The sequence below is a fragment of the Acomys russatus genome, chromosome 6 (assembly GCF_903995435.1).
Source record: "Acomys russatus chromosome 6, mAcoRus1.1, whole genome shotgun sequence".
In the NCBI taxonomy this organism is placed as follows: Eukaryota; Metazoa; Chordata; class Mammalia; order Rodentia; family Muridae; genus Acomys; species Acomys russatus.
Genome location: NC_067142.1, coordinates 75,117,807 through 75,145,700, shown reverse-complemented (window position 1 = coordinate 75,145,700; position 27,894 = coordinate 75,117,807). Strand labels below are relative to the sequence as shown.

At 44.5% G+C, this 27,894-nt stretch overlaps 2 protein-coding genes and 1 pseudogene across 2 annotated transcripts in view; 2 read left to right on the top strand and 1 right to left on the bottom strand.

The window, feature by feature from the left end:
* Lin9 (lin-9 DREAM MuvB core complex component) overlaps nt 1–11,831 on the bottom strand; it is a 48,452-nt gene extending 36,621 nt beyond the window's left edge. The window contains exons 1-4 of the mRNA XM_051148019.1: nt 11,662–11,831; nt 4,431–4,463; nt 1,861–1,955; nt 502–606 (exon numbers count right to left, since the gene is read on the bottom strand). Coding sequence (XP_051003976.1) covers nt 502–606; nt 1,861–1,955; nt 4,431–4,463; nt 11,662–11,740 — 312 coding nt within the window. The 5' untranslated portion in view covers nt 11,741–11,831. The remainder of the gene's footprint in view (nt 1–501; nt 607–1,860; nt 1,956–4,430; nt 4,464–11,661) is intronic.
* Nucleotides 4,839–27,894, top strand: part of Coq8a (coenzyme Q8A) — a 450,047-nt gene continuing 426,991 nt past the window's right edge. Inside the window, exon 1 of the mRNA XM_051148012.1 lies at nt 4,839–4,848. The gene's annotated coding sequence lies outside the window, so the exon portion shown is untranslated. The remainder of the gene's footprint in view (nt 4,849–27,894) is intronic.
* Nucleotides 14,405–17,169, top strand: LOC127191158 (small nuclear ribonucleoprotein G-like; annotated as a pseudogene).

Here is a 27,894-nt window from a genome sequence, read left to right as displayed (position 1 = left end):
TTTTAGACGTGTCAAAAATAAAATAGAATAAACATAACAAAATAAAATAACTCATTGGAAGAGTACTTGCCTAGCATATGTGACACCTTAGGCATGTGATCCACAGCATTCCTCCCCAAAAGACAATAAATAAAAACTACAAAAAGGAAATCCTATTTTATATTGTATTGTTTCCTCTTCTAGATAATTATTTATTTATGTTTTTTCAACAGGGTTTCCTCTATGCCACTTATTTTCATATAAAAATCAAATTTGAATACATATAACAATTCTATTTACTTACAGTGTCCACTACCTTCATGCTTACAGAATCATGACTGGCTTCTTGTCTAGTTTAATGTCAACCAATAAAACACGGAATTTTCTAGGTTAGTAAAAATAACTGCTGAGCAGCACTACTGACTTAATGCTGTTCAAAATGTGACAGAGTAACTATGAACTTTATCACACTGCACAGTCACTCACATCCTTCACAGGAAACACACGTTAACACAAACATACCTGTGGGATCATTGCAACCCTCTGGTTTCTTTTAGGTGACTTTGTATTTATTTGTCTGTCATCTTCATCAGAAAAGAGTCGACTTCTTTTTGAATTTCTGAAAGGCTATGACAGAATTTTTTAATTTAATGAATGTTTCTCATTTCGGTACCAAAATGCAAATTAGATCTGGAAAATACAGCTAAATTATCAGCGGTACAGGACTATAAACGAGTAACACAAAACACACGAAGCCAAATGAAAGTAGCAAAGCTTTTAAATACATTATTTCTGCCATGATAACCAACTTAAACCTAGAACCCACATCTCTGTAGCACACTGGCAGCCTTGCAGGGTGAAAATAGGAAAATATGTTCTGGAAATTCCAGTTCAAATTATGTTGGTTACAGGGGGCTGGAGAAATGGCTCAGAGGTTAAGAGCACTGCTTATTCTTTCAAAGGTCCTGAGTTCAATTCCCAGCAACCACTTGGTGGCTCACAACCATCTATAATGAGATCTGGCGCCCTCTTCTGGTGTGCAGCCACACATGCAGGCAGAATACTGTATAAATAATAAAGAAGTAAATCTTAAAAATTATGTTGGCTAATATTAAGTGGTGATTACATGATGTGTGCTGCAGAGGGTTGGGCTAGACAAGGACATTAAATCATTTGAGAAAAGTGATTTAAAATATGCTTAAATTACTTTAGTATTATACTAGATCTGATGCCAAAAGTTTACCAAATCTCTAACTGTAATAAAAATCCATGATATATATAATTGATAACTTTCTTTTTTTTTTGAGACAGGGTTTCTCTATGTTATCTTGGGTGTCCTGAACTCACTTTGTAGACCAGGCTAGCCTTGAACTCACAGCGATCCATCTGCCTCTGGGATTAAAGGCCTGCGCCACCACGCCTGGCTTGATAACTTTCTTTAGAAGTAAAAACCTGTAAGTATCAAAAGTGTATAATACTATCCCAGCACTCAGGAGCCAGTGGCAGAGGCAGGCAGATCTCTGTGAGTTAGAGGCCAATCTGGTCGACATAGTGAGTTCAAGGCCAGTCAAGGCTACACAGTGTAACTGTCTTTTACAAAACTGATAATAATAAAATGTGTGTGGAGTGTATGTGGTGGGTTATGTATGTATGTGTATGTATGTGTGTGTGTGTGTTACAAATGCTTAATGGTGACCAGATAATCTGGTTATAGATAATTAGGTAAATAAGATCAAATACTGCTCAATGACATGTTAAAATGAAACTACTGATAGTTGGGAGAAAAAAAAGCTTGCCAAAAAAATTTTGTACATGAACTTATACAGCACAACCATACAATTCAGCGAGAATTCTGCTAGTGTACAGGAGAACTCTCCTTACCATTTCTACAGCAGGGCCCGCATTCCTGCCTTTCCAAACAGGAGTTTTCTGTAAAGAACTGTACTTTTCATTCCATGTGTTAGATAAACTTCCCTCTGTAATGAATAATTAATACTAATAAAAGTTAAAGTTAGCTAACAAATTTTATATCACGAACACTAACCCTTTAGTAGTAGTAGTAAATATGTGAAGTATATATTAATGTGAAAAAGTTACACGTGACTCTAATAATTTTAATTTACAAGAAACAACAAAATCTCAGGCCAGAGAGATGGCTTAGGGGAAAAGCACTTGCAGAGAGAAGCCGATGCCTGGAGCCTGAGTTCAATCGCTAGGACCCACAGTGCAAGAAGCCAACATTCTCCTGAAAGCTGTCCCTGGCCTCCACTACGAGCTCTGAAGCGCACACCACACTCACAAACCCACCCATATAATACATCCGATGTGCATGGCTGTTTTGCTGCCTGTATGTCTGTGCACCACATGAATGCCTGGTACCTGCAGAGACCAGAAGAGGCTGACAGATCCTCTACAACAGGTAGTTGCTGAGCTAACACTTCGGTGCTGGCAACTGAGCTGGGGACCTCTGCAAGAGCAGCCAGCGCCCTTTACCTCTCAGCCATCGCTCCAGCCCCACACAACCACATTTTTCACAGCTACATTTTTTTAAAATTAAAAACCTCATCTGTGTTTTCTGTTCATTCTTTTAATAAGATGATAAAGCAATTCATCTTAAAAGTATTATATTTCTATATGAAACATACAGGTTTTTATTCTGGCTTTAAGTTTCATATATACATTTTTTTAAAAATTCTAACTTAAAGTAGGACAATGGAAAATAAAAAAATAAAAACCTTCTAACTGAATTTAGAGACATTTCTTCTGCTTTTACTTTCTGAGCCATGTTCTCACTCTGTTTCCAGGGTGGCCTGGACCTCCTGTGCGGCCGAGGCTGTCCTTGAACCTGGGGTGATCCTTTTGTATCCGTGCTTCCCAGGTGCTCAGAGTGTAACACGTGCTACACACCTAATGGACAGTTCTAAAGGATTTTTGCTTCAACATGTGAAACACAACATAGGAAATTAATATAGTATGGTGTGGCATTGTGGCACATTCCTATAGCCCAGACTGACCTCAAAGTCACAGCAATCCTCCTGCCTTAGCCTCCAAAACAGCTGGGAATTCAGGCATGAGCCACCATGCTTGGCTGTTTTTCTTAATTCAAAGAAATTTCTTTGGAGTTTTGCAAAAACCAAAAAAAGTTCCTGTCAATTAAATGATTAGATATATGAAATAAAGAAAAATGAGTTTAATTTTTGTAAAGAATCATGTTTAAATGCAGACACATGTTCAAATATATATACACTAAAACAGATTAATATATACATATATATATATGATGGTTGTTATTTTTCTGTAATTGTATACCAGCATTCTCTATTTTTTTTCTCTAAGAAATATGTTAGTTGGAACAAGTGTGGTGGTGTTCTACAATCCTAACACTAGAAACCCTCAGGCAGGAGGATTAGTAGTTCAAGGCAAGTTTCAGCTACACAGGGATCTTGAGGCCAACCCAGGCTACGTGAGATCCTGTCTCAAAAGACAAACTAACTAAGAAGCCAGATACTGTGGTGCAGTCTTGTAATCTTAGCACCTGGAGGCAGAGGCAGAAAGATGACCCAAATTTGAGGCCAGTCTGGTCTATATACTGAGCTTCAGGCCAGTTAGCACTATATAGTGAGACCCTGTTTCAAAAAACAAACCAGCAAAAATAAATAAAAACGCACAAAAATGTAAGTAAGGGGCCAGGCGTGGTGGCGCACGCCTTTAACCCCAGCACTCGGGAGGCAGAGGCAGGCAGATCAATGTGAGTTCGAGGCCAGCCTGGTCTACAAAGCGAGTCCAGGACAGCCAAAGGTACACAGAGAAACCTTGTCTCGAAAAAAATCTTAAAAAAAAAAAAAGTAAGTAAGATGGAGGCTGAGGCAGGAATAGTTCCTTGAGGACCAGGCTGCCACCCCCACCTCCTCCTTTTTCAGAAAAATCCCACCCTTATAGTTCAGAGAACATGCAATATTCTTAAAAAGATAATTCTTTTTAAAAAATGAAACCAACATTGATGTGGCTCAGCACAGGTTTCCTGACTCTTCAGAACGCTTTTCTAGCCCTGAAACTGAAGCGAGGGCTTATGCAAGCACTCTGCTGCTGCACTCCACTTCCAGCTCTGTTTAAGGTAGTCTTTAAACGAGGCACAGTGACTTTAAACAGGAGGCAGCGGCAGGGGGATCTCTGTGAGTTTTAGGCCAGCCTGGTCCACATGGTGAGTATCAAGCCACTTCAAAAAACAAAAACAAAAGAAGATATTCTTTAATCAATAATTTCAGGAAATTAAAATTTCACAAAAATGTTCTTAGTTGTTAACAAATAAAGGCCCATTCTCCTGTAAAAGCATAGGAATTTAAGGTTATCAGCGAAAAGTCAGCACAAGACACAACCAGTCACACGCAACTCAGGGAAAAGAAAAAATAGACTCCAACTGTGACACACATCTAGAAAAGCGTAATTCTTACCTTTTAAACTGACAAGGGCTTTTGCTGAAGAGCCTGAAATTAAAAACAAAACAAATCAGCTGGGCACGACAGTGTATGTCTTTAAGGCAGATCTCTATGATCCAGAACAGCCAAAACTACATAGTGAGACCTTATCTCAAAACAAAACAAAACAATCCACAATAAGCAAACTAACCAAATCAATAAATATTTCATAATTGAGATCAGAGTAGAAGAGCTTGGTTTGGTTATAAAAACGCAGTTTAGTTTGAGCACAGCAGCTCGTGTCTGCATCGAACACAGAAGAGCAGAGGACTGCCACAGGTTCAAGGCAAGCCTGAGCTCCATGGTGAGGCCTAGACAGCGGGTCCCTGTCTTCAAAAGGAACGAAGTAAGAAGCCTGGCATTCAAGTAAGAACCGCAGAGACTCAGCGGGCCTGTGGAAGTTCTGACAGCAGCTGGAAATCATTCAAAGAGAGATAAATGTAGAAAAAGAAGAATAAATGAGTAAGGACAGAAGTAATTTTGCACCCTCATTCAAAAATGCTCTAGCACTGGAGGGAAAGAGAGAGAAAACTCATGTTACTGGAATTCAAATCAAAAGAGGTAACAGAATAAACAGGAATTAAACATGATCCAGAGTTTGTCGATCTTGAATGCAGGTAGGTATGTGCAATACTTAGCCGGGCATGGTGGTGCACACCTTTAATCCCAGCACTTGGGAGGCAGAGGCAGGCGGATCTCTGTGAGTTCAAGGCAGCCTGTTCTACAAAGTGAGTCTAGGACAGCCAAGGCTACACAGAGAAACCCTGTCTTGAAAACAAACAAACAAACAAAACCTATATGGGGAAATGGAATCCTGAGCACCCAAGGAGGGCTAGCGTACATGTAGAGGGAGTCACTAGATAAACTTAGGATAGAGAAGCCAGGGAGCTCCTACATTCATAATCTACGATTAATGAAGCTCTTTAAGGATCCATGGCAGGTAACCACTGTGAGAAGCACAGGGCTACAGGGTCTCCTGACAGTAGGCAGGATCCGTGAGTGGTAGATACAAGCAGGAGACTCAATAGGAAAAAGAGTTTTTTCAAGTTTAATGTTCAAAGAGTAAGGGAGTAGGGGGAGAGAACCATGGAATTTTGCTAAAAGGGCTGGGGACACAGCTGGTTTGAGTGCTTGCCTATTATGTTCAATCGCTAGTGACACAAAATAAACAAATAAAAATTCTACTAGCAAGCTTCAAATAAAATACATCCAAGAAACAGGTAGACAGAACATACTGCCACCAAAATACTGAAGAAAACACAGTTCATCCCAGGAAAAGATGGGTGTACAGTAAGTGTTGTTTGCGTGGCAGTTCCTGCTCAGGCGACATGACTCCACAGCAAGGAAAACGCACCGAAATCTCTGCTCTCCCCAGCTTCTGTTCTAGTTAGTGGGGCAAAGAAACAGGTAATGATGAGCTACGGAAAAAGTGAGGCAGGATGGCAGAGTGGAGTGTGGGAGGACAGACTGTTTTTATGTAAGGCGCCCATGAATTAGTTTCTCTGAAAGGGCCATTTGAACAGGGTTCTGAGAAAGAGGTACAAGCCGCAAGAGCAGCCATCTATCACTAAGGTGGGAATCATACCTTGAGGACTCCGGTTAACTACCTTAATGCATACCTTTTTTATCAGGCAGTACAGCAGTTAACAGCAGGCAGCGCTCTGCAGCTAAGAGTGTGCACCGCCTCACAGAGGAACCAAGGGACTCCAGCTCCAGGAGTATTTGAAGCTCTGGCCTCTGAGTACACCTTCGCTCACATGCACATACTATACATATAATTAAAAATGAACCCTTTTAAAAAAGAGCATAGGTTCTAGAACATTGAGGCTGACTGTAGGTTAGATCTTGGCTCTGCCACTTCCTTGCTACGTTACTGTCCAGAAGTATTTCAGCTCTCTGTGCTGCTGCTGCTTCATGTGCAAAAGGAGAGTAGACAATAGATATAAGCAACAGTGCTTAGAGCAAAATATACAAAACATGGCTAATTTTCAGATGGGCTCACATTACATCAACTGACCAATTCTCCATCAGTTTAAAAACATGAATTTTACAGGCAGGTGAGTATGGTTAAGTTAGAATCCCGCTCCAGCCAGTTCCATTTATTCAACATTCAACTAGTATTTACTGAATGCTTGCCATAAGCAGTTTTAGACTGAGGTCACTACTAAAAGACTCCACTCTCAAGAGAGTTATTGTAGTGGAAAGAGACATACAACAAACAACTACATAAAACAATAAGTATACTTCATGACAGATACTATAAAGAACATAAACGGAGTTAGGGAAAGCTTCCAAGGAAATAACATCTGAAAAGAACTAGCCAAAAAAATCAGAAAGAAACCCCTACCCCCACCACAAAAGCAAGAGGCCACAACATGGATCCAGGAAGAAGCAGTTTAGATTGAATATCTGGTGAGGAAGATGGCCACTGTCCTGGGGGGGGGTGTGTGTGTGTGTGTGTGTGTGTGTGTGTGTGTGTGTGTGTGTGTGTGTGTGTGTGTGTGTGTGTGTGTGTGCGCGCGTGTGTGTGTGCGCGCGCGCAGAAAGATGAAAGCAGGGGCTGTGCTTAGAGGTGGGAATGCAGGTGTGTGCTCCTAGTAACTTCTGAACTGCTGTGACAGGAACACCTGACTAGACAACTTAAAGCTGGGAAGATGAGTTTTGCTCAGGGTTTCAGAGGGTTTGTTCACTTCACCATGGCATGGAGCATATGGAAAAGCAGAGCTGATGAGATGTCAGCAAGATGCCAGGGTAACACAAAACTTCCAAGGGCAGACCCCAACATCTAGGCCCTACCTCCTACCGTTCACCATCTCCAATAATGCCGTCACACCAATCCACCAAGGGATCAATCTGCTTATTAGGTCAGAGCCTCCTGATCTAATTATTTTGAAGGTATGCTCATGGATACATCAGGTGTGCTTTACTGATCTCCTAGGCATTTCTTTTAAAGATTTATTTATTTATTAATGTATACAGTGTTCCGCTTGCACACCAGAAGAGGGTACCAGATCTCATAAATGGTTGTGAGCCACCATGTGGTTGCTAGGAGTTGAACTCCGGACCTTTGCAAGAGCAAGTAGCTTGTGTTCTTAACTAACTCTGAGACATCTCTCCAGCCCCTCCTAGGTATTTCTTAACCCAATCAAGCTGTCAAAACTAATCATCAGTGCAGGTATGAGGAAAAAAACATAAGTGGCTCTACTCTGGTGGGGTAGAGCTGACCAAATAATCCCATCTACAAACGTGTAACTACAAGTGAGGCAGCCAAGAGAAGGTACACAGGGGCATGGATGCACTTCAAAGAGACATACTTGTCACAGAGGATGAAAAATAACCACAAAATATTTCAAACCGGGGGCTGGAGAGATGATGGCTCAGCAGTTAAGAGCACCTTCTGGCTGGGCGTGGTGGCACACACCTGTGATCCCAGCACTCGGAGGCAGAGGCAGGTGGGTCTCTGTGAGTTCTAGGCCAGCCTGGTCTACAAAGTGAGTCCACGACAGCCAAGGCTACACAGAGAAACCCTGTCTCAAGAAAAAAACAAAAATAAAATAAAAAAAAAGAGCACCTTCTGCTCCTCTAGAGGACTAGAGCTTGGTTCCTAGCACCCACGCTGGATGCTCCACAAATGCCCGTAACTCCACCTCTGGAGGCAGGCAATACCTCTGGCCTCTATGTGCACGCTTCATACATGCACATACCCACAAACAGACAGACGTATACACACAATAAAAAATAACAAAGTAAACATTAAAAAAACTCAACATGATACTTTATAAAAAATAGAAGTTAACTGAAGTGAGGGGCGAGGAGAGCAGCCTCAAGAACAGTTTATGCACAGGAATGAAAACAGTCCAATTAACTCAGGATGAGGAGAGGTACAAATATATGGGGAAGTTGGGCAGCCAGGAAACATGGGGTCTTTGAGAAAGCTACTAAAAGTTTTAAACAGGAGGATGGCTGGGGGTGATGGGTCATTTGCAACCCTAGCAATAAGGAAGCAGAAGCAGGAGGATTGCTGCAAGTGCAAGATCAGCATGGTCTACAAATCAAGTCAGGCCAGCCAGAGACGACTGTGGAGACCCTGCCTCAAGGATTATAATACAGGATAGCAGGAGGCAGAGAGCTCTGCTCTGAAAGGATTCCTCTGGCCTACATCTGTGGGGAGGGAATGGGTTACTGAAATAGTGACATCCTGGGCTAGGTGATTGTAAAAACAAAGAACTGAGAAGCATACAGAAGGTAAGCTCCAAGACTCAGTAAACACTTGAACAAAGGAAGTGAGAAGAAAGGGCCAAAGAACCATGTTTCTGCTCAGCCACGGGACACACACAGGGACTATTCATCAAGACAAGGCTACCGGAAGCACCTATGCACTACGGTGGGTTTCTGAGATAAAATTTGAATTTTTTTTTTTTTTTTTTTTTTAAAGACAGGGTTTCTCTGTGTAGCCTTGGCTGTCCTGGACTTACTCTGTAGACCAAGGTGGCTCGAACTCACAGCAATCCACCTGCCTCTGCCTCCCGAGTGCTGGGATTAAAGGCATGCGCCAGCACTGCCTGGCAAAATTTGAATTTCTTAAGTTTGATGATCCCTCTGCAACATCTAAGAGGAGATGTAAAGTAGCAAGAATTCAAGAACAGGAGCTTAAAACAAAAACAAAAACAAAAGAAACCAGGAGCTTAGAGCAAAGATTTTGCTCACCTGTAAAACTCATGTGCTTACCATCAAGTGGAATACAGATCAAATGAAGAGAAAGCAAAAGGGACCAAAAATATGAGCGTACATATGAGTATATGCTGATTGTAGATCACAGCAAGCACCCAGGAAATGATAGCTGTGATTTTTGATGATAAAGGCCTACTAGCTAATATACTACATAACTCCCTAGCTACATAACTAGCTAATATACTACATAACTAAACCGGGGGGAAAAAACTTAATGTTTTTCATATCAAACTGAAATTACTTTCCCTTTCCATATCATGTTCTACTTTAATTAATATTATTTCAAATGTAGTTCCATTTTAGCCAAATCTTTAAGTCTATATGTGTCATTGTGTAACAAAACAAATACACAATTCCTGCTTTTGACCAATCTGTAGTTTAGCTAAAACATACACACACACAATCTGCCCCAACCAAAGTACCAGAGGCACCACACGGTAATATAAACAATGGGTTATACATTACTTAACAGTGTAGTTGATAGCTGAACCTCAATATAAACCCCAAGCTTGTACCAACAAGAATATTATTTCCTAAAGGTGCTTTTTTAGTCTCCTAGATATTTCTCCATCCAATCAAGCTGTCAAAATCAACCATCACCGTAGGCATGAGGGAAACCGTAAGTGACTCTGCTCTGGTGGGCTGCTGACCAAATAATCCTGTCAACAGCCCCAAGAAGTCACAGGGGTATGGAAACATACTCATCACAGAGGATGGAAAACCTTACAGTGCAGCCCAGGCTGGCTTCCAGCGCAGAGCTCCCCTTTTGTCTCAGCACACACGTGTAGGGTTGACACACGTCCGTCACTGTGCCCCTCTTCAGGCAGCAGGTGACAGTCTGCTTAGCACGGTTCTCTTTGTTTTCAAGCATCCTAAATAACAATCAACCACATTCTCCAAACAACAATAGCTATCACCCACTACTTAAACATAAGTCAAGATTAAATGAAAATAAAACCCAGCACCTCAGCCATTCTGGCCTCAGGTGACTCGGAGGTTGACCCCTGCACACTAGGAAAGTCAACAGTCTCATCACTGAGAAAGTTCTTTTGAGACAGCACTGGTCTAAACCAAAGTTAAAACACAAACTCTAAATACATCAGGTTTTCATCAGCTTGGCAACCTGAACTTTTGACTTAACTATAGTAAGGAACACATGACCTCGAAGAAAATAGAAGTATCTCGAATCTCTTCTTTAAAGGTATATTCGTTTTGTGCACAGATACATTTAACTGAGATTGAGCTTTTTCTTGGCTTTTTGAGACAGGTTTCTCTGTCCCAACGTCCTGCCAGGGCACGCCAAATGGTTTAAAAAAAAAAAAAAAAACACTTCTTTGTTATAAAAATAATAATACTTCTGCTTAGTTTTGTTTTTCGTTTGTTTGTTTTTCCAAGACAGGGTTTCTCTATGTAGCCCTGGCTGTCCTGGAACACGCTCTATAGACCAGGTTGGACTCGAACTCATAGATCTCTTCCTGGGATTAAAAGTGCGAGTCACCACACCTGCAAACCTTTTTGTAGTATACTCTGACTGAGTGCTACAAATAAATACACACCGCAGAGTGTGTTGATTCAAGACCATTTTGTAACTAAAATATCTGTCCTCTAATAGTGCACTATGACAGTTACAGAATTGTTCCCTGTTCCTTCGGGTGCAGAACTGGTGCTTTCCCTGTCTGCGTACAGGTGAACATCCTGTCTTAAGAGGTTGAGTGAGTACAGAAGGTTAAGTGAGGCAACGCGCACGAGTGGGTGTCAGGCAGAGTAACAACATACATGTATACCGCGGGGCTCACATCCACGTGTAAAGACAACCCCATACTCTTAAGACACAGCCACTCAGACGGAAGGTCCGGGGAATGGAGCTACCTCAACACGGTATCCACGCTGGATCATCTCCGGAAAGGTCCACGGCCACCTGTAGTCCCAAGGGAAGGGGCCAACCCTGTTGTGACACGGAAGGAAACACTTCCAGGATGGACACGGGGTGGGGAGGGGAGAGAAGGGGGTGCAGCGATCACAAGTGCCTGCAGAAGCTGTCATAGGATCAGATCAGAGGCCCGGGCATGGAGAGGGGCTGTGTCCCAGGTGGCCAGCCCGAACCTTCCCGGCCCCCTCCCGGCGAGTTACGTAACCGGGCGGGCGGCGAGGACAGCGCCCGCAACTGGGGGGCCGCTCTTCGCCCACCTCCGCCGGGGCCCGCAGTCGCTCCGAGAGAGCAGCCGCCGACTCGGTCAGGACAGGCTGGACTCCCCGGCTTTCGGTTTCCGGCGCTGGCGCTCGCACAACCCCAGAAACAGAGACACACAGACACCATAACAAAGGCGGCGACGCGGCGGCAGCGCCGGAGTAGGAAGCCCGGGCACCGCGGTGGGCTGGCAGGCATCCCACCTGCCCGGCAACCGGACTCGGCCGGTGCGACCTCTCGGGGACAAGCAACCGGCGGGAAGGAGGGCTGCTCCGAGACGCTACTTACTCTCGTCAGGCAACTGGTCGAGCTCCGCCATCTTGAACGAGCCGCGCCGCTTTTTCAAAGGCTGCCCGCCCCGGTGCATTGTGGGGCGGAGACTGTCTGCGAGGGAGGTTCGAATGAGGAGCTCGCGGCCCGCGGCGCCTGCTCCCGCCAGGCCGTCCGGCTCCGCCCGAGCCTGCCGGGAGGGGGCCTCCGGGGCCTCGCCTCCACCGGGGGGGCCCGGCCTGAAGGAGGGCAGGGGAGGCCGCGCCGAGAAGCCCGGTAGGGCCGAGCGCGGGGGGCGCGGTGCCAGCCCCGCTGCGCCCGCCCGCGCCGCCCCCCTTGCCTGCGCTCGCTCCCGGCGCGCGGCCCGCGCTGCGGCTGCGGGAAGTGCAGGCTGTTTGTTTCCTGAGGGGAGCGGGAGAGAGGGACGGAGGCCCCGGGCGGGCGGCTCGGCGGACGAGACCTGGGTTCCTGGTCGCTCTGCACCGAGGGGGGCTCAGCCCGAAGTAACGTGTACCTGGCTCCCCCAAACCGCGTTCCCCTGGCGCCTCCGTCCCTGCCCTTCCCCCCACCCCAAGTGCCCAGGCCGCGGCGTCCGCTTTGCCTGCAGGTCACAGACGCGGGGTCCCGGCGGCCGGCGCCGGAACCTGAACTGCGAGCGGCCGGGCGGGACTTAGACCTTGAGAGGTCACCAAGTTGGTGTAGGCCGCCGGCCAGCGAACTGTCCTGCGATCTTTCTGGAATGCGTTCCCACCCGAGACCAGTAGTGAGCTGGGAGCCTCCCAGTGACTAAGGATGCTTGGTGAAGACACTAGTGACACTGGCCCAGTGTAATGAAACTGCATGAGACTTCCTCCCATAGTGAAGGAAGCCCCGGGAAAGATTTCACAGTTCCCAACTCTTTAACACTTTCCCGCTGTGAAAACCATGGTTGCTATTTTAACTAGCGTGTTCTCTGGGGTCTGTTCTCCAAGAATTTGAGGAGGGGGTGGTCGGAGAGTCTAGCAGTGACGCACTTAAAAGAGAGAACGGGTGGCTGGGTGAGTTCCAAGAACTAAAAAGTTAAAAGATGATGCAGTGTTGAGAGCAGGCCAGCCTAGACTAGGTTGGACTTAGTACAATAAAGTGAGATTTTAAGTAGTAGAAATAGCAGGCTTTCATTTCTGTTCTAAAACACAAATGTGAGAAGAATCGTGGAAGAGTGCTGGGTCAGGAAAAGGACAGCAGGTGGCCACCCTGCTGGCTGTTAAAGTTGAGGGTGGAACTTGGGCTGCTGGTTGTAACATCCCCAGGCAAGCTTAATTCTTGGGCTTCAAACTCTCAGCTGTAAAATGCAGGCAGAAGCAGCTGTCTTAATTAAGGAGTGGAAAGACCCTATGGCTCCTTGGACCCAGCTGTCAGCTGCTACCGCCACCACTTTAGGTAGAACCTCCACCGAATGTGGAGTTGGGGGAGGGGCAGGATGGAATCCATCTCTCAAGGGGTGAGGAAAAAGACAGGAAGCTTCTTGGTGCCTAGAGGGAATGGGCAGAAAGTTTTAACGTAACCTCGCCTTCTGAGTTAACCCAACCCCTTCTGAACCCTCTGACCACATTCTGACCAGCCCGCCTCTATCAGAGTAAACTGGTGCTTCTTGGGGCTTGGGTGTCTTCATCAATTTTAAAATGAAAGCACGCATAAGTTAACCTCTGAGAATAAGAGAGAAAATCAGCATGGAGGAAGCCAGGGGTGGGAGGGACAGAGAGGCAAGTACTGTGAAAGCAAATGTAGACAGTAGATGAGGTGGTGTCAGATCAAAGCAAACCAGACTTTTAAAAATGATTTATTTTTTTATGTGCATTGGTGTTTTGCTTGCATGTCTGGCTGTGTGAGGGTGTTGGATACCCTGGAACTAGAGTAACAGACAGTTGTGAGCTGTCATGTGGTTGCTGGGAGTTGAACTCCAGTCCTTTGCAAGAGCAGCCGTGTTCTTAACTGAGCCATCTCTCCAGCCATGCAAACCAGATTTTTTGTTGTTGTTGGTTTTTGGTTTCTTTGAGACAAGGTTTCTCTGTGTAGCCTTGGCTGTCCTGGACTCAATTTGTAGGCCAGACTGGCCTCAAGCTCCCAAGAGATCCACCTGCCTCTGCCTCCCTGAGTGCTGGGATGAAAGGCGTGTGCCACCACACCTGGCTCAGATTTTCTTCTGACGAAGTTTCCATACATTTTTCAGTACCTCAGTGTAAAGATAACATGTCCTAATCTATTTATGCTGCTATGACAAGGTACCTTGTGACTTGATAATTTCTGAACAACAGAAGTTCATTTTTCATGGTTCTGGATTCTGGAAATGTTAAGGTGGTTGTCACTTTCTGTGCTTTTGGTGAGGGCTGCTTTCTCCTTCCATGATGGCCATCTTGCTCTTAACATCTCTAGGGGTGAAGATGTGCTCTCTTCCTGAGACAAGAGCAGGAGTGCCCCTTCACACTGAGCTCTTTATAAGTGTACTAATCCCATTCTTTGGGCCAGAGCTTCTTAATACTCTTGCATGGAGGACTAAGTTTCAATATGAGCTTTGAAGGGGACACCATCATTCCCCGGCGGCAACATGAGCCTTAGCATAAGTTGTCTTCAATTGAGTATTCCAATTTAAGATGACAAGATTGTGTAAGTTACCTTGTTTGCTTTAAACACACACACATACACACACGCGCACACACACACGTTGTGCTTGTTGTGTAGCAGTTTCCTGAGATTAAAACCTTTCATTTCAAGCCAGAAGATAATGGTGCACACCTTTATTACCAGCATTTGTAAGCCAGACAAGGCAAGTCTGGTCTACAAAGTGAGTTCCAGGACAGCCAGGGCTACACATAGAAACCGGGTCTGGAAAACTCAACAACAAATTTCTTAAGATGTTTTCACAGAGGTGAAACAACAGGATATTATATGGGGAAGCTAACAACATCAGGAAGTTCCTGAAACTGACTAGGTTCGCTTGGATCCCTCCACGGCCCCCCAAGAGTGTATAAAGAGTAAATAAAGACTTTCAGCTGAGCCCGGGTGCCTGAAAGAAGCAGGGTAAGTGCAGCAAAGTGGAGACCAACCAAGGCAGCCTGGGAGGAGCAGAGAGACCTGCCAAACAATGACCGTTGAGCTGCCTGGAAGAAACTCAGACCGACTTGGAAAGGACTCTGCAACCTGCTGAGTTGCCTGCAGACTGCAGTGTGCTCTAGTTTCTAACTTTCACAACCCTTGTGGGGTCGCCATTAGGGATGCAGCTATTTTTTGAGTCTTTTCAGTTCCTGTAATCCCAATGAACCATACTGCTTCACAAGGTTGGACTTTGGTGGTATCCTGCTTTGGTCTGTCATTGATTCCCTATTTGAGGTGAAAAGAGATTTGTTCACCTATCCTCAGTCTGCCGCACAACACTCAGGAGGCAATGGCAAGCAGATCTTTGTGAGTTTGAGGCTAGCCATGGCTACATAGTGACACCCTGTCTTGAACAACAACAAAACCACTACTTTTTGGATGAGAACACTAAATCATTTATTTTTAAAAACAAACAACACTCAGATAAAAGCTGTGGTATTAGCCAGGTGTGCGGTATTAGTCCATGATCGCAGCACTTTGAAGGCAGGGGCAGGCAGATCTCTGAGTTTTAAGCCAGCCTGGTCTACAAGGTGAGTCTAGCATAGCCAGGCCTACACAAAGAAACCTTGTCTTGAAAAACATTAAAAACAAAACACACTGGCGAATTGTATGTGAGTCCCTTAGCTTCTATCCCCAGAATCACAAAAATTAACATGAACACACACACACATACACACGTCTATATGATAGAACTGACAGAATGGCTCATCAGATAAATGTGCTTGCAGCCAAATGTAATGACTTGACTTGGGCTCAAGGGGGAACCCACATAGGGAAAAGAGAACTGACCCAGACAAATTGTCCTCTGACCTTCACATAAAGTAACATTCCACTTACTAAGCATAGAGTAATCCAGAACAAAAAGATACTCATGTTAATAGTGGCCACCTCTAGATAGTAGAACCATGGATGCTTTTTATCTTCTTTATATCTGTATATGTAGCTTGTCTACAGAAAATGTTTAGGATATAAAAAGCAAACAACTTAGCCTGGATGGCATATACCTGTAATCCTAGCCCTTGAAAGGTGGGGGCAAGAGAATGAGAAACTCAAGGCCAAACTTCACAGCAAGTTCAAGGGTAGCTGGGCTACCTGAGACCCTCTGGAACAACAGCAGAAGGGGCCCAAGAAGCCGCTCCAAGGTTAAGAGTACATAGTGCTCTTGCAGAAAACCAGAGTGTTTCCCAGCACCCTTATCAGCTCACAAATGCCAGTTCCGGAGGCTTTGACACTCTTGCAGTCTCAAGAGCAACTGTACTCATGCACATATTTCCATTTACACATATACTTTATTACATATGTGTAATATTCATATTGTATATACATAATTAAATTATATATGCATAATTAAAAATAACTTTATTTTTTGTTTTTTGAGAAAGAGTTTCTCTGTGTATCTTTGGCTGTCCTAGACTCGCTTTGTAGACCAGGCTGACCTCGAACTCCCAGAGATCAATCTGCCTCTGCCTCTTGAGTGCTGGGATTACAGGCGTGTACCACCATACCCGGCTTATAAAAACTTTTTTTTAAAGAGCCAACAATATTGGGTATGGTGGTACACACCTTCCCACCACTGGGGGAAGTGGAGAAGAGGCAGACAGATCTCTGAGTTTTAGGATAGCCTGGTCTACACAGCAAGATCCGGGTAAGCCAGGGTTACATAATGAGATCCTGTATTTAAAAAAAAAAAAAAAAAACTGATACCACAATGTGGATGAACATTAAAAACATACTAAATGAAAGAAACTTGTCTCAAAAGAATGAATTATGTGATATTACCAGTGGGAAATGTCCAGAATAGACAAATCTATGAAAAGAGAGAAGTAGATTAAAAGAGGCCAGCAGCTGGTAGGGTAGAGAGGGAAATGAATGACAAGTAAAAGGTATAGGATTTCTTTTGGGGGTGATGAAAGTTCTAAAATTGTAGTGATGGCTACAGAACTGCACAGCTACTAAAACCATTTAGAAGATAATTTAAGTAGGTGAATTATATGCTATGTGAATTGTAATAAAACTGTTACAGGAAATGTCCTATTTTCGTACTGTGTTAATCAGCCTTCTGTCACTCTAAAAAAAATACCTAAAATCATCAATTTAAAAAGGAAAAAGTTGGTGAAGCTGCTCACTCCTTCGCCATCGTGCCGATCCTGCTGAGGAGTCACCACTGAGCAAGGTCCACCCTCCCGAACTGAAGAAATTTATTGACAAGAAGTTATCATTGAAGTTAAGTGTTGGCAGACATGTACAAGGGATACTGCGGGGCTTTGACCCCTTCATGAACCTTGTGATTCATGAGTGTGTGAAGATGGCAGCCAGTGGGCAACAGAACAACGTGGGAATGGTGGTCATCGGAGGAACAGCATCATCGTGTCAGAAGCCTTGGAAAGAGTCTAAACAATGTTCCTCAGAGGCGCCCACGTCCCTCCCCAAAGAGCCTGTGTGGCCTCTGCCCCCTGAGTGCTGCTGAGACTAAGGCATGTGGCATCATACCTGGGGAGAAGCTGCTTTTTCTTGTTGAACCAAAGTGGTTACAAGAAAAGGTAAAGTAACAGATTTTAATTTTTTTTATTTTTTAGTGACTATGATTCCAGGAGTGCTGGTGAGATGGCTAGTGAGTAAATTGGTTTATCAGGGTTCCAAACGTGTTAACCAAAGTGCCTTCCCTAGGACCCATATGGTGTGAAGAGAGAACCAACTCCCACAGGCTGCCCTCTCTTTCCAGAGTGCTGTGGCACATGAACACAAATACATATTAATTAATTACTGTACTTTTTTTTTAGATTTATTTATTATATATACTGTGTTCTGCCTGCATGTGAGCCTACAGGCCAGAAGAGGGCACCAGATCACTATAAATGCCTGTGAGCCGCCATGTGGTTACTGGGAATTGAACTCAGGACCTCTGGAAGAGCAGACAATGCTCTTAACCTCTGAGCCCTCTCTCCAGCTCCTAATTAATGTAATTTTCAAAAATTATTTAGAAAATAATTTCTTAAGAGAAAAAGAGGGAGGGAGCAAGACAGAGCGCAGGCACGAGCTCCATCTCCTAGGGTCATAGCAAGAATTTAGCGGGCTCTAAAATTCCAGGCTCACATCCCAGTGCAGAAACACCAGCTCCCTTCTACCACTCTTTCCTATGTCATGGTTTCATAATGTGCCCTAACTTAAATCTTAGTAAAATTTACTGGAGCATCTTGGTTAATTATGGAAGTTTTTTTCTCTTCATAATGGAGCCAAGATAATGAAGAATAAATACAGACACATATTTTTTGAGAAAAGTATCAAAAACATACATTGGGGGAAAGATAGCCTGTTTAATAAGTGTTTGTCTTAGTTTCCATTGCTGTGAAAAGACACCATGACCATGGCAACTCTTATAAAGGAAAACATTTCATTGGGGCTGTTTTTAGTCCATTATCTTCATGGCAGGAAGCATGGCAGCGTGCAAGCAGACATGGTGCTGGAGAGGAAACTGAGAGTTCTACATCTTGATCTGCAGGCAGCAGGAGACTGTGGGCCACACTGGGCATAGCTTGAGCATATATAAAATCAAAGATCTATGGACACAGTTGTGTCCATCGTGAGAGACACTTTCTCTAAAAAGGCCATACCTACCTCAACAAGGCCACGCCTCCTAATAGTGCCATTCCCTATGGACAAAGCATTCAAACACATGAGTCTGTGGGGGCCATATCTATTCAAACCACCCCCAAGGCTGGCCTTGAACTCAGAGATCTGCCTGCTTCTGTCTCCCAAGTGCTGGGATTAAAAGTGTGTGCACCACTGCCTAGCTACAGTCTTTTTCTTTTCTTTTTTTAAAATTATTTATTATTATGTATACAGTGTTCTGCCTGCATGTACTCCTGCATGCCAGAAGAGGGCATCAGATCATATTACAGATGGTTGTGAACCACCATGTGGTTGGTGGGAATTGAACTCAGGACCTTTGGAAGAGCAGGTAGTACTCTTAACCACTGAGCCATCTCTCCAGCCCCCTGTTGGCATTGTTTAACACATGGTTCTTTAGTGAAGCCCAGAGGTGGCCAACAACTGAGGCTTTTTCTATAGACATGAAATGTGCCCACATATTCCATAGTTCAGCTAAGAGATACAAACAGGTGTCAAATGTATGCCCACAATGGCCAAGACATGGAACTATTGTGCACTTGTGGGATCCGGTCACAAGGAGAGAAGGGAAGCTGTGCCTGATACCTCAGTGCCTTTATTACTGAACCTCTGCTATTATCATGTTGTGTCCTCTGCCTGAAAAATGTCAGCTGGGAATTTAAGCCAGTGAGTTCTTTCAGCATAACACAAAGGGTAAGTAAGCCTCAGCAGCCCGGCCAGTGTTTCTCTGGGAAGCACCTCATAGCCAATGCCCTTTGCCCCTCTTCTTCTCTCCTCTGCAGGTGTCAGGCCTGCTTTCTAGTCTCTCTGCCCCGTCTTTCAGAAGTGTTGCCTCCACTTCTTTGTACACATCTGTTTCCTTCACAGTCTGCATCTCAGAGAAACTGACTCGAACACATAGGATCAGAAGTGTTGGAAATGTGGTTGATTTATTTATTTATTTATTTATTTATTTATTTATTTATTTACTTGAGACAGGGTTTCTCTAACAGAGCCCTGGCTGTCCTGGACTCTCTTTGTAGATCAGGCTGGCCTTGAACTCACAGAGATCCCATCTGCCTCTGCCTCCCAGGTGCTGGGATTAAAGGCATGTGCCACCACTACCTGGCAAATGTGGTTGGTTTTAGCTTGATTATCTCCTTACCTGGCCAGCAAGGATGTGGGGTACCGAGGACGCTTGGTACAGAGTGCCCGAATACTCCAGAGTGGTATCCTGGGGGGTGGGGGAAGCATTGCAAGATAGAGAAACAGTGCTTAAATGGACAGTGGAGGGGCTGGAGCGCTGCTTCAGGGGCTATGAGCACTTGCTGCTCTTGCAGAGGACCTGGGTTTGAGTCTCAGCACCCACATGGAGGCTCATGATTGTCTGTAATTCTAGGGGATCCAACGCCTTCCTCTGAGCTCCACAGGTACCAGCCATACACATGGTGCACAGAGAGACACTCAAGGCAGAACAGTTACACACATAAAATGAAATAAGGAAAGTAATAAACTGAGAAAAGCAGCAGGGCTTAGTGGCGTATGCCCTTAATACCAGCACTGGAGGGGCACAGTGCAGGCAGATCCCTGAATTTGAGGCGAGCCTGGTCTACAGGGTGAATTCCAGGACTACACAAAAAATTCTTTCTCAAATAAACCAACCAAACAAACAAACAAAAGACAGTAGAATGGGCAGGTCGTCCTGAGCAGCATCCACTTCCTGGTTAGGAACTAGGATATACACTGAAAAGCTGAGTGCAGGGCCAGGATCCCTTTGCTCACTTATGAAGAGGCCCTTGTGCCTCCATGAAGAGTGGTTCCCACTGAGCAGCCAACTCAGGCCCAAGAGCTAGAAACTGAGTAAGTTTCAAGTCCAGGCAAGTTTGCTGTGTTGAGTCCCGTTTGAGAAGTCCTGAAACCTTGCATGGAAAGAGAGACCGTGCGTGGGAAGAGAGATCGTGCATGGGAAGGAAGCTTCGGAGTGGGAAATCCCCCGATAGATTCAGCTCTGCAGAACTGGAGGTTAGAGTCATGGCCAACCTTTCCTACTCAAGGTGGCCTAGAAAGGTGGTTCTCTGACACACAGCAGGGGTCCCCTTCAGGAGCATCCTCTTCTTCTCTTGGCTACTAGACTGATGGCCACTGATGCCAGCACCACCTGCTTGGAAGATTGTTTGGGCCTAATAAATAAGAGCTATTATGCCCTCGTTGAAGCATCAAGAATTAGTATATACAGTGGTGTGGGGCATACCTGAAATCTTAGTTGGATTTGAGGCCACACAGAGAGTTCCAAGATAGCCTAAGCTACAAAGCAAAATAAAAGAATTGTTAAATGGTCTGGCACAAACAGATAAACACCTCGTGTTTTCATTTATATGTAAAAACAAAAAGGTTGTCTCATAGAATAGAACAGAAGAGAATACATGTTATCAAAGCCAAGGGAGGGTGTAAGGAAGAAACAGGGGGATTGGGGGGGCTAGCTAATTGGTACTGGGGTGCAGTTCCATAGGAGGTAACTATGGTTGGTAACAATTGATTAGTGGAGAGGATCTTGAATATTCTTGCGGTGGCTTAAATGCAAATGGCTCCCATGGGCTCATATGCATAAATATTTGGCTCCTACTCAGTAAAACTGCTTGAGGAGGGTTAGGAGGTGTGGCCTTGTTGGAGGAAGTGAGTCACAGGCATGGGCTTTGAAGCCTCCTGCCATCCCCAGGGCACTCTCTTGGCCTCCTGCTCGGGGATGTAAGCTCTCAGCTGCTGCTCCAGCACCATGCCTTCCTGCTGCCATGCTCCCTACCATGATGGTAACGGACTCCCCTGCCTCTACAACTGAGCCCCAGGTAAACCTTTCCTTCTATACGCTGCTTTGGTCATGGTGTTTTATCACAGCAACAGAAAAGTTAACAAAACTATTCCTAACATAAGAAAATGAAAATATCTGAGGTGACATATATGCCAATGACCCTGATTCAATTATGACACATTGTATGCATGCATTGCAATGTCACAATGTATCCTATAAATGTGTATAATTACTATAGCTCATTAAAAATAAATACATAAAAAGAATTATCTGTAGGGGAGAGAAGCATGTTTTTGTTTTGATCCCAAGTGTGGGATGGGGAACAGACTTGCGAGAGAGCAGGTGATGTTTATCCACTTAGAAGTCCAACCACTTTGTGGGAGGAGGGGGGCTTTGTTGTTGCCAGCTGAAAAATTCTGAGAGGATATATATATATATACCCAAAACAGGAGGCTGGGCTTTTGTGGGACTTGGTATTGTTTGGCTGTTCATCACTCCACTTCTAGACGCTCCTAGAGAGAACCACTCCAGGGAAGGCTTCAAAGCTTTGGGCTCTGCCTGAGGGTTCCGGTTGCTCCAGATTCCAGCAGCAACTTTGGTGAAATTGCTGGTCTACTGAAATCCTGCCGACTGCGCCAGGGGAGTTGGTCCTAGGAACTGATAGCCAGAAGGTTTCATTCTTGTTTTCCTTAATCTCCTTTCTCTCGGTTAGGGTAGTGGGGTTGTAAGGGAGGTATGTTGATTTAATAAGTTGCCCAGGTTGGTCTTGAACTGAGGCAGTGCTCCTGCTTCAGGCTCCCAAGTGCTGGAAACACCAGTGAGAGTCACAGTACCGGGCTAAGTGTTAATTCTTGAATTTCCTAGTCAGATGATAGAGGAAAGAATAAAAACACTCTGAGAGATGGACAGGCTGTTGTGGGCATAGTCTGCGATGCCAGAGGCTTTCTAAGGACGAAGTGTTAACCTGTTACTTAGGGAAGGTTGCAGGACATACTGTTTGACTCCATAAAAGCTCTCCCCTGACTCCCGCAGTGTGTGTCATGGCATGAGCATGCAAAGTTGCTGCTCCTGCTGCCACCGGTGGCACCAATAACGATAATGATGTCTGTGCACCACGTGTGGGCAGCTCCAAAGAAGTCAGAGGAGGGCATTGGATTCCCCTGGAACTGGAGTTACAGATAATTGTGAGCAGTCATGTGCTAAGAACTGAACCCAGGCCCTCAGGAAAAGCAGTTTGTGCTCATAACTACTAAGCCATTTCTCCAGCCCCATAATGTGGCTTTTGTTTTCTTTCTTTCTTTTTCTGTTTTTTGAGGCAGGGTTTCTCTGTGTAGCTCTGGCTGTCTTGGGCTCACTCTATAGAGCAGGCTGGCCTGGAACTCACAGAGATCTGCCTGCCTCTGCCACCTGAGTGCTGGAATTAAAGGCATGTGCCACCATGCCTTGCTTGTTTTTTATTTTTTCTTTCTTTTTTCCTCTTTTAAAAAAAGATGTATTTATTTATTACATATACAGTATTCTGCCTACATGCATGCCTGCACACCAGAAGAGGGCACCAGATTTCATTATAGATGGTTGTGAGCCATCATGTGGTTGCTGGGAATTGAACTCAGGACCTCTAGAAGAACAGACGGTGCTCTTAACCACTGAACCATCTCTCCAGCCCTTATTTTTTCTTTTTTTCGGGGTCTCACTATGTAGCTCTGACTGGTTGGAAACACACTATGTAGACTTGGCTGGCCACAAACTAACAGAGATCCACCAGCCTCTGCTCTTGAATGTTGGCATTAAAAGCATGGACCAGGATGGCCAGGCCATAATAATAACTTTTAAAAAGAGACCTATCACCTGGGTAAGCCTTGAATCCCACCACTAGGAAAGGAGAAGAGGTGGATCTCTGTAAGTTCAAGGCCAGCCTGGTCTACAGAATGAGATCTATGATAGCCAGAGGTACACAGAGAAACCTGGTCTTGAAAAACAGAGAAGTAAGTTTAAAAAAAAAAAAAAAAAGTAACATACGATTCACTAAGGCTAGCAGGAAGATGATTTTGAGAAGATAGCATCAAGGAATGATGTAGTGATGCTCCTCTGAGGATAAAGGGTGGTGGTAGGAGAGGGAGGGGAGGGGAGGGAATATGCTAGAGGCCATGTGGCAGTGCTTAATATGACAAGACAGGGGTTATTTTTTTTTATGTTTTTTTTTTTTTTTTTTTTTTTTTTTTGTAACAGGGTCTCACTATGTAGCCTTGGCTGTCTTGGAACTTACTTTGTAGATTGCAGACTAAGGCTAGCCTTGAACTTGGAATCCCCCTGCCTCTGTTGGGATTAAAGGGATGTGCCACTAAACCGAGCAGGGGATAGTTTTTACATAAGAATTGCCAGGCTTTAAGGGAAAGTCCGTGGAGACTGACCCACAGAAACACTGGGGTAGAAATGGTTACTAGAATAAAATGTCTCTGGGGAGGAAAACAGGAGCAGCCACAAGGCTGTTGTCACATCTGTCATCAAAGGGAGGCCACACTGGAGGAGCAGAAGGCTGAGGGCAATCACCCCAATAAAAAGTCATGATCCCTTGTCCAGTTCTGGGACCTGAGCCAACTTCAGATCTGGAACTAAATGGAGAGCTAGCCAGGACCCAAGAAGGAAAGACTGTGACAATGTGACAAGTGTGCACTGGAAACACTCCTTGTTATTCCCCAGAGGGACTCACTTAGAGCAAAAGGAAACTAAGATGATTCAAGAACTCAGGTCTGAGTTGACACTAATAGTCATAAACCAGGAGCCCCCCACAGGCACCCACTAGCGTTCCAGTGAGTGGAGTGGAGGGGGGAGACAATAAATGTAATCTTGACCAAAGTCTGGTTCACCATAGGTCTGCTGACACTTGATGGTCACTTCCTCACTCCCAAAGGTGGATCTGAGCAGCGGGAGTCATCTCCTTCGAGGGCCTGTAGGGTAGAGCTGGGGTAGTAAGGAGGTTAAAGGGCAAATGGAAGCCAGTGAAACTTTCCTTTCGTCCCCAGAGGATATTAAATAAAAAGCAAGAGCTTGAAGCCGGGCAGTGGTGGCACACTCATGTACTCTCAGCACTTGGGAGGCAGAGACAGGTGGATCTCTGTCAGTTCAAGGCCAGCCTGGTCTACAAAGTGAGTCTAGGACAATCAAGGCTACACAGAGAAACCCTGTCTCAAAAAAGAAAAAACAAAAACAAGCTGGGCGGTGGTGGTGCACGCCTTTAATCCCAGTGCTGGGGAGGCAGAGGCAGGCAGATCTTTGTGAGTTCCAGGTCAGCCTGGTCTTCAAAGGGAGTTCAGTACACCCACGGCTACACAGAGAAACCCTGTCTCAAAAAACAAAAAACAAACAACAAGAAAAAAAAAAAAAAAAAGCAAGAGCTTGGTGATACAAGCCTAGAATCCCACTCAGGAGGCTGAGGCAGGAGACTAGTGAGTTGGAAGTGAGCCTGCGTTAGATACCAAGACTCTGAACAAGAAAAATAAGAAATAAAAAACAGAATCTGTTGTGGTTCGTGCAAGAGGAACAGCAAAACAGCTCTAGAACTCATAGAATGCGGCCCACCAGTTAGCAAGGCCATGATGGGTGTGTCTAGGCGAGGCATAACCCTGAGAACTACGTGTCCCGAGGACTCATGCTGTTATGAGCATAGCTCTGCTTGTTACCTTTGCAGTCCTTATAATCCCCTTAATATATGAGTTGTGTGAGTATTATAAAGGGGGCTCCCAGCCCCTCACTGGGCAGGATCATTGGCATATGCAATAACAATGCTTGATCTCTTTCAGGCATTGCTGCTGGAGCAGATGAGTGATTCAACCACCATCTCTACATCTCTACACCATCTCTAAAAACACCATGCAGATGTAGCTTGCTAGCAATGATCATTGCCCTTAGAAAGGATTTGGAAAAGTAGATCGTTCAACAAGGTTAGGTAAAGATGATTTTGCTTAATGGCTCTGACATAGAAAGTCTTAGGAAAAAATAGATTGTTTAGGAAAGTAAGGTAAAGATGAAGATGTTTTTCTATTGGCCCTGATGCAGGAAATCTTAGGGGACAATTGAAGTTAAGAGAAAGCACACTCAAAAAAAGAGAGAGAGAGAAAGCACACTCTTATTAGTCTTATTAGTAAAGCCAGGGACTTTTTGAGGTTGGCAAAGCAAGGACAATGGCCCATAGCAGCGTTGGCTGATGTGACTCTTTCAAGCTGGGCTGGTGACTGAGATGACAATTGATTTCCTTATTCTATTTTTCTGCCCTCAACTTCCTGATATGATGTAATAAAACATATTAATGAGTGGATGAGCACCTTTAGGACTTAAAGTAGAAATGGCTGATTATTTTTGTATAGGAGTTTAGATTTATGATTCTTTTAAGATCTTTTTAAGATTACTTCTTAAGATAATTGATTCCTTCTTTGTAACTGCAAATTGCAGCCTTGCCAGTAAAGAAAAACTGGCTGAGAAATTCCCTTGCTTGCTTATACTCTGTTAATATGTAACAAGTTGCTTATGTACAAATGTATGTGGGTTCTTAGGAATAACTTGTTATTCATGTTTATTCCTCACCCATAATACGTAAAACATTTGATCACGTGAAGGTATTAGGGAACATGATTTTCTTACGTATATCCATTGTAATCATTTATCTATAGAGAATAGACTGTAAACACATTGTGATTTTTATACTGCTTGAAAGATTTTGTTGGGGTGTATAAACTGTGAGAATAAGGAGAGGAATAAGGAGAAGGGTGAAAATAAGAAGATAGCCGGGTGTGGTGGTGCACGCCTTTAATCCCAGCACTCAGGAGGCAGAGACAGGTGGATTTCTGTGAGTTCGAGGCCAGCCTGGTCTACAAAGTGAGTCCAGGACAGCCAAGGATACACAGAGAAACCCTGTCTCGAAAAACAAGAAACCAAAGAAGAAGAAGAACAAGAACAAGAAGAACAAGAACAGGAAGAGGAAGAAGAAGAAGAAGAAGAAGAAGAAGAAGAAGAAGAAGAAGAAGAAGAAGAAGAAGAAGAAGATAAGAAGATAATAATAAAAAGAAGCAGCTTGTTAAAACCTACCTGCTGGAGATAGGTCTTACTTCGTCGTTGTTTAGTGTATGTGTGTGTGTGATGTGATTCATTTCTCTCTTTCTTTTGCTTTCTTTTTTAGATGCTTGCCACCATCAGTGGAAGCCCCCGCTAGGAGCCATCAGCCCTAGCCCCCGCTTGCCACCATCAGTGGAAGCCATTGCCGACAAGTATAAGTTCCGGCTTGGAAGGTTGCCCTCAGAGTAAGTCTACAGGGTCAACAGCCAGCCACAGGATTCACGTCCCACCTCAGTTTCCCCCAGTTGATGTTGAAGCTGGACTTCGATATTCTGGCACCCAAACAGTAGGCCTTCGATAAGAATCAGATCACATTCTGAGGGGAAGATGAGGGCTGCCATTAAAGATCTATAAGATGAGCTGGGCGTGGTGGCGCATGACTTTAACCCCAGCTCTCTGGAGGCAGAGGCAGGCGGATTGCTGTGAGTTCAAGGCCAGCCTGGTTGACAAGGTGAGTCTAGGACAGTTATGGCTACACAGAGAAACTCTGTCTCGAAAAACAAAAACAAACAAACAAATAAAAAAGAAAAACAAAAACAAAAAACAAGAGTTAAGACCACAACATGCTATGTTCCCTTCTCCCAGAATGGTCCCCAAGCCTATATCCTAGCTAATCAGCTTTAAATGCTTTGTCTAGGGCTAAAGAGTTGGCTCAACAGTTAAGAGCACCATCTGCTCTTCCAGAGGTCCTGAGTTCAATTCCCAGCAACCACATAGTGGCTCACAACCATCTATAATGAGATCTGGTGCATACATGCAGGCAGAACACTGTGTGAAATAAATAAATAAATAAATCTTTTAAAATAAATAAATAAATATATAAATGCTTTGTCTAGCTACCTGGATACATTGTGATGCAAAGCTGTCCCATTCCCATCGCTTCCTGCATCTGGTATCTGGTAACCTGGCTATTACCTGGTTACAGTTTTTCATATAAAAAGTCTGCCTTAGAAACAGACTGGAGTTAGTCTGGTTCCTGAATCCAGACTGTGGCCCTGACCAGTCAGTTTTTGTTCAGCATTCAATAAACTTCCAACAATCTGAGTCTGGTGTTTGATTGGTTAATGTGTACCTATTCCTGAACACATAACGTGTTTTGTAGCCCTGGCTAGTTTGGAATTTGCTCTGTACACCAGGCTGGCCCTATGTCTACTGGGATTAGAGGTGTGCATGTACCTCCACCACCACCATCTCTACCACCACCACCACCACCTCCACTACCCCTACCACTGCCACCACCTCCACTACCCCCACCACTGCCACCACCACCACCGTCACAGCTGCCACCACCGTCATCACCACCGTCTCCACTGCCACTCCGTTTACGTTTCTTACCACTTGTAAAACTGCCCTCAGTCACACTTACAATTTTGTGCTGGTTACTTCTAAGCATCAATTTAGCACAACCTAGAATCACCTTGGACTGTGGGCATGTCAGGATATTTTATCCCAGCAACATGTTCAATACATTAATCCAAATGGTTATCCTACTATCTGAAGAGCAGAGCTGAGCTAATAGGAGTTCAGGTTGCTCAGAGCTTATTAAAAACAGAGAGCTTAGTGCTGGATGGCTTATGGGTTAAGAACACTAGCTGCTC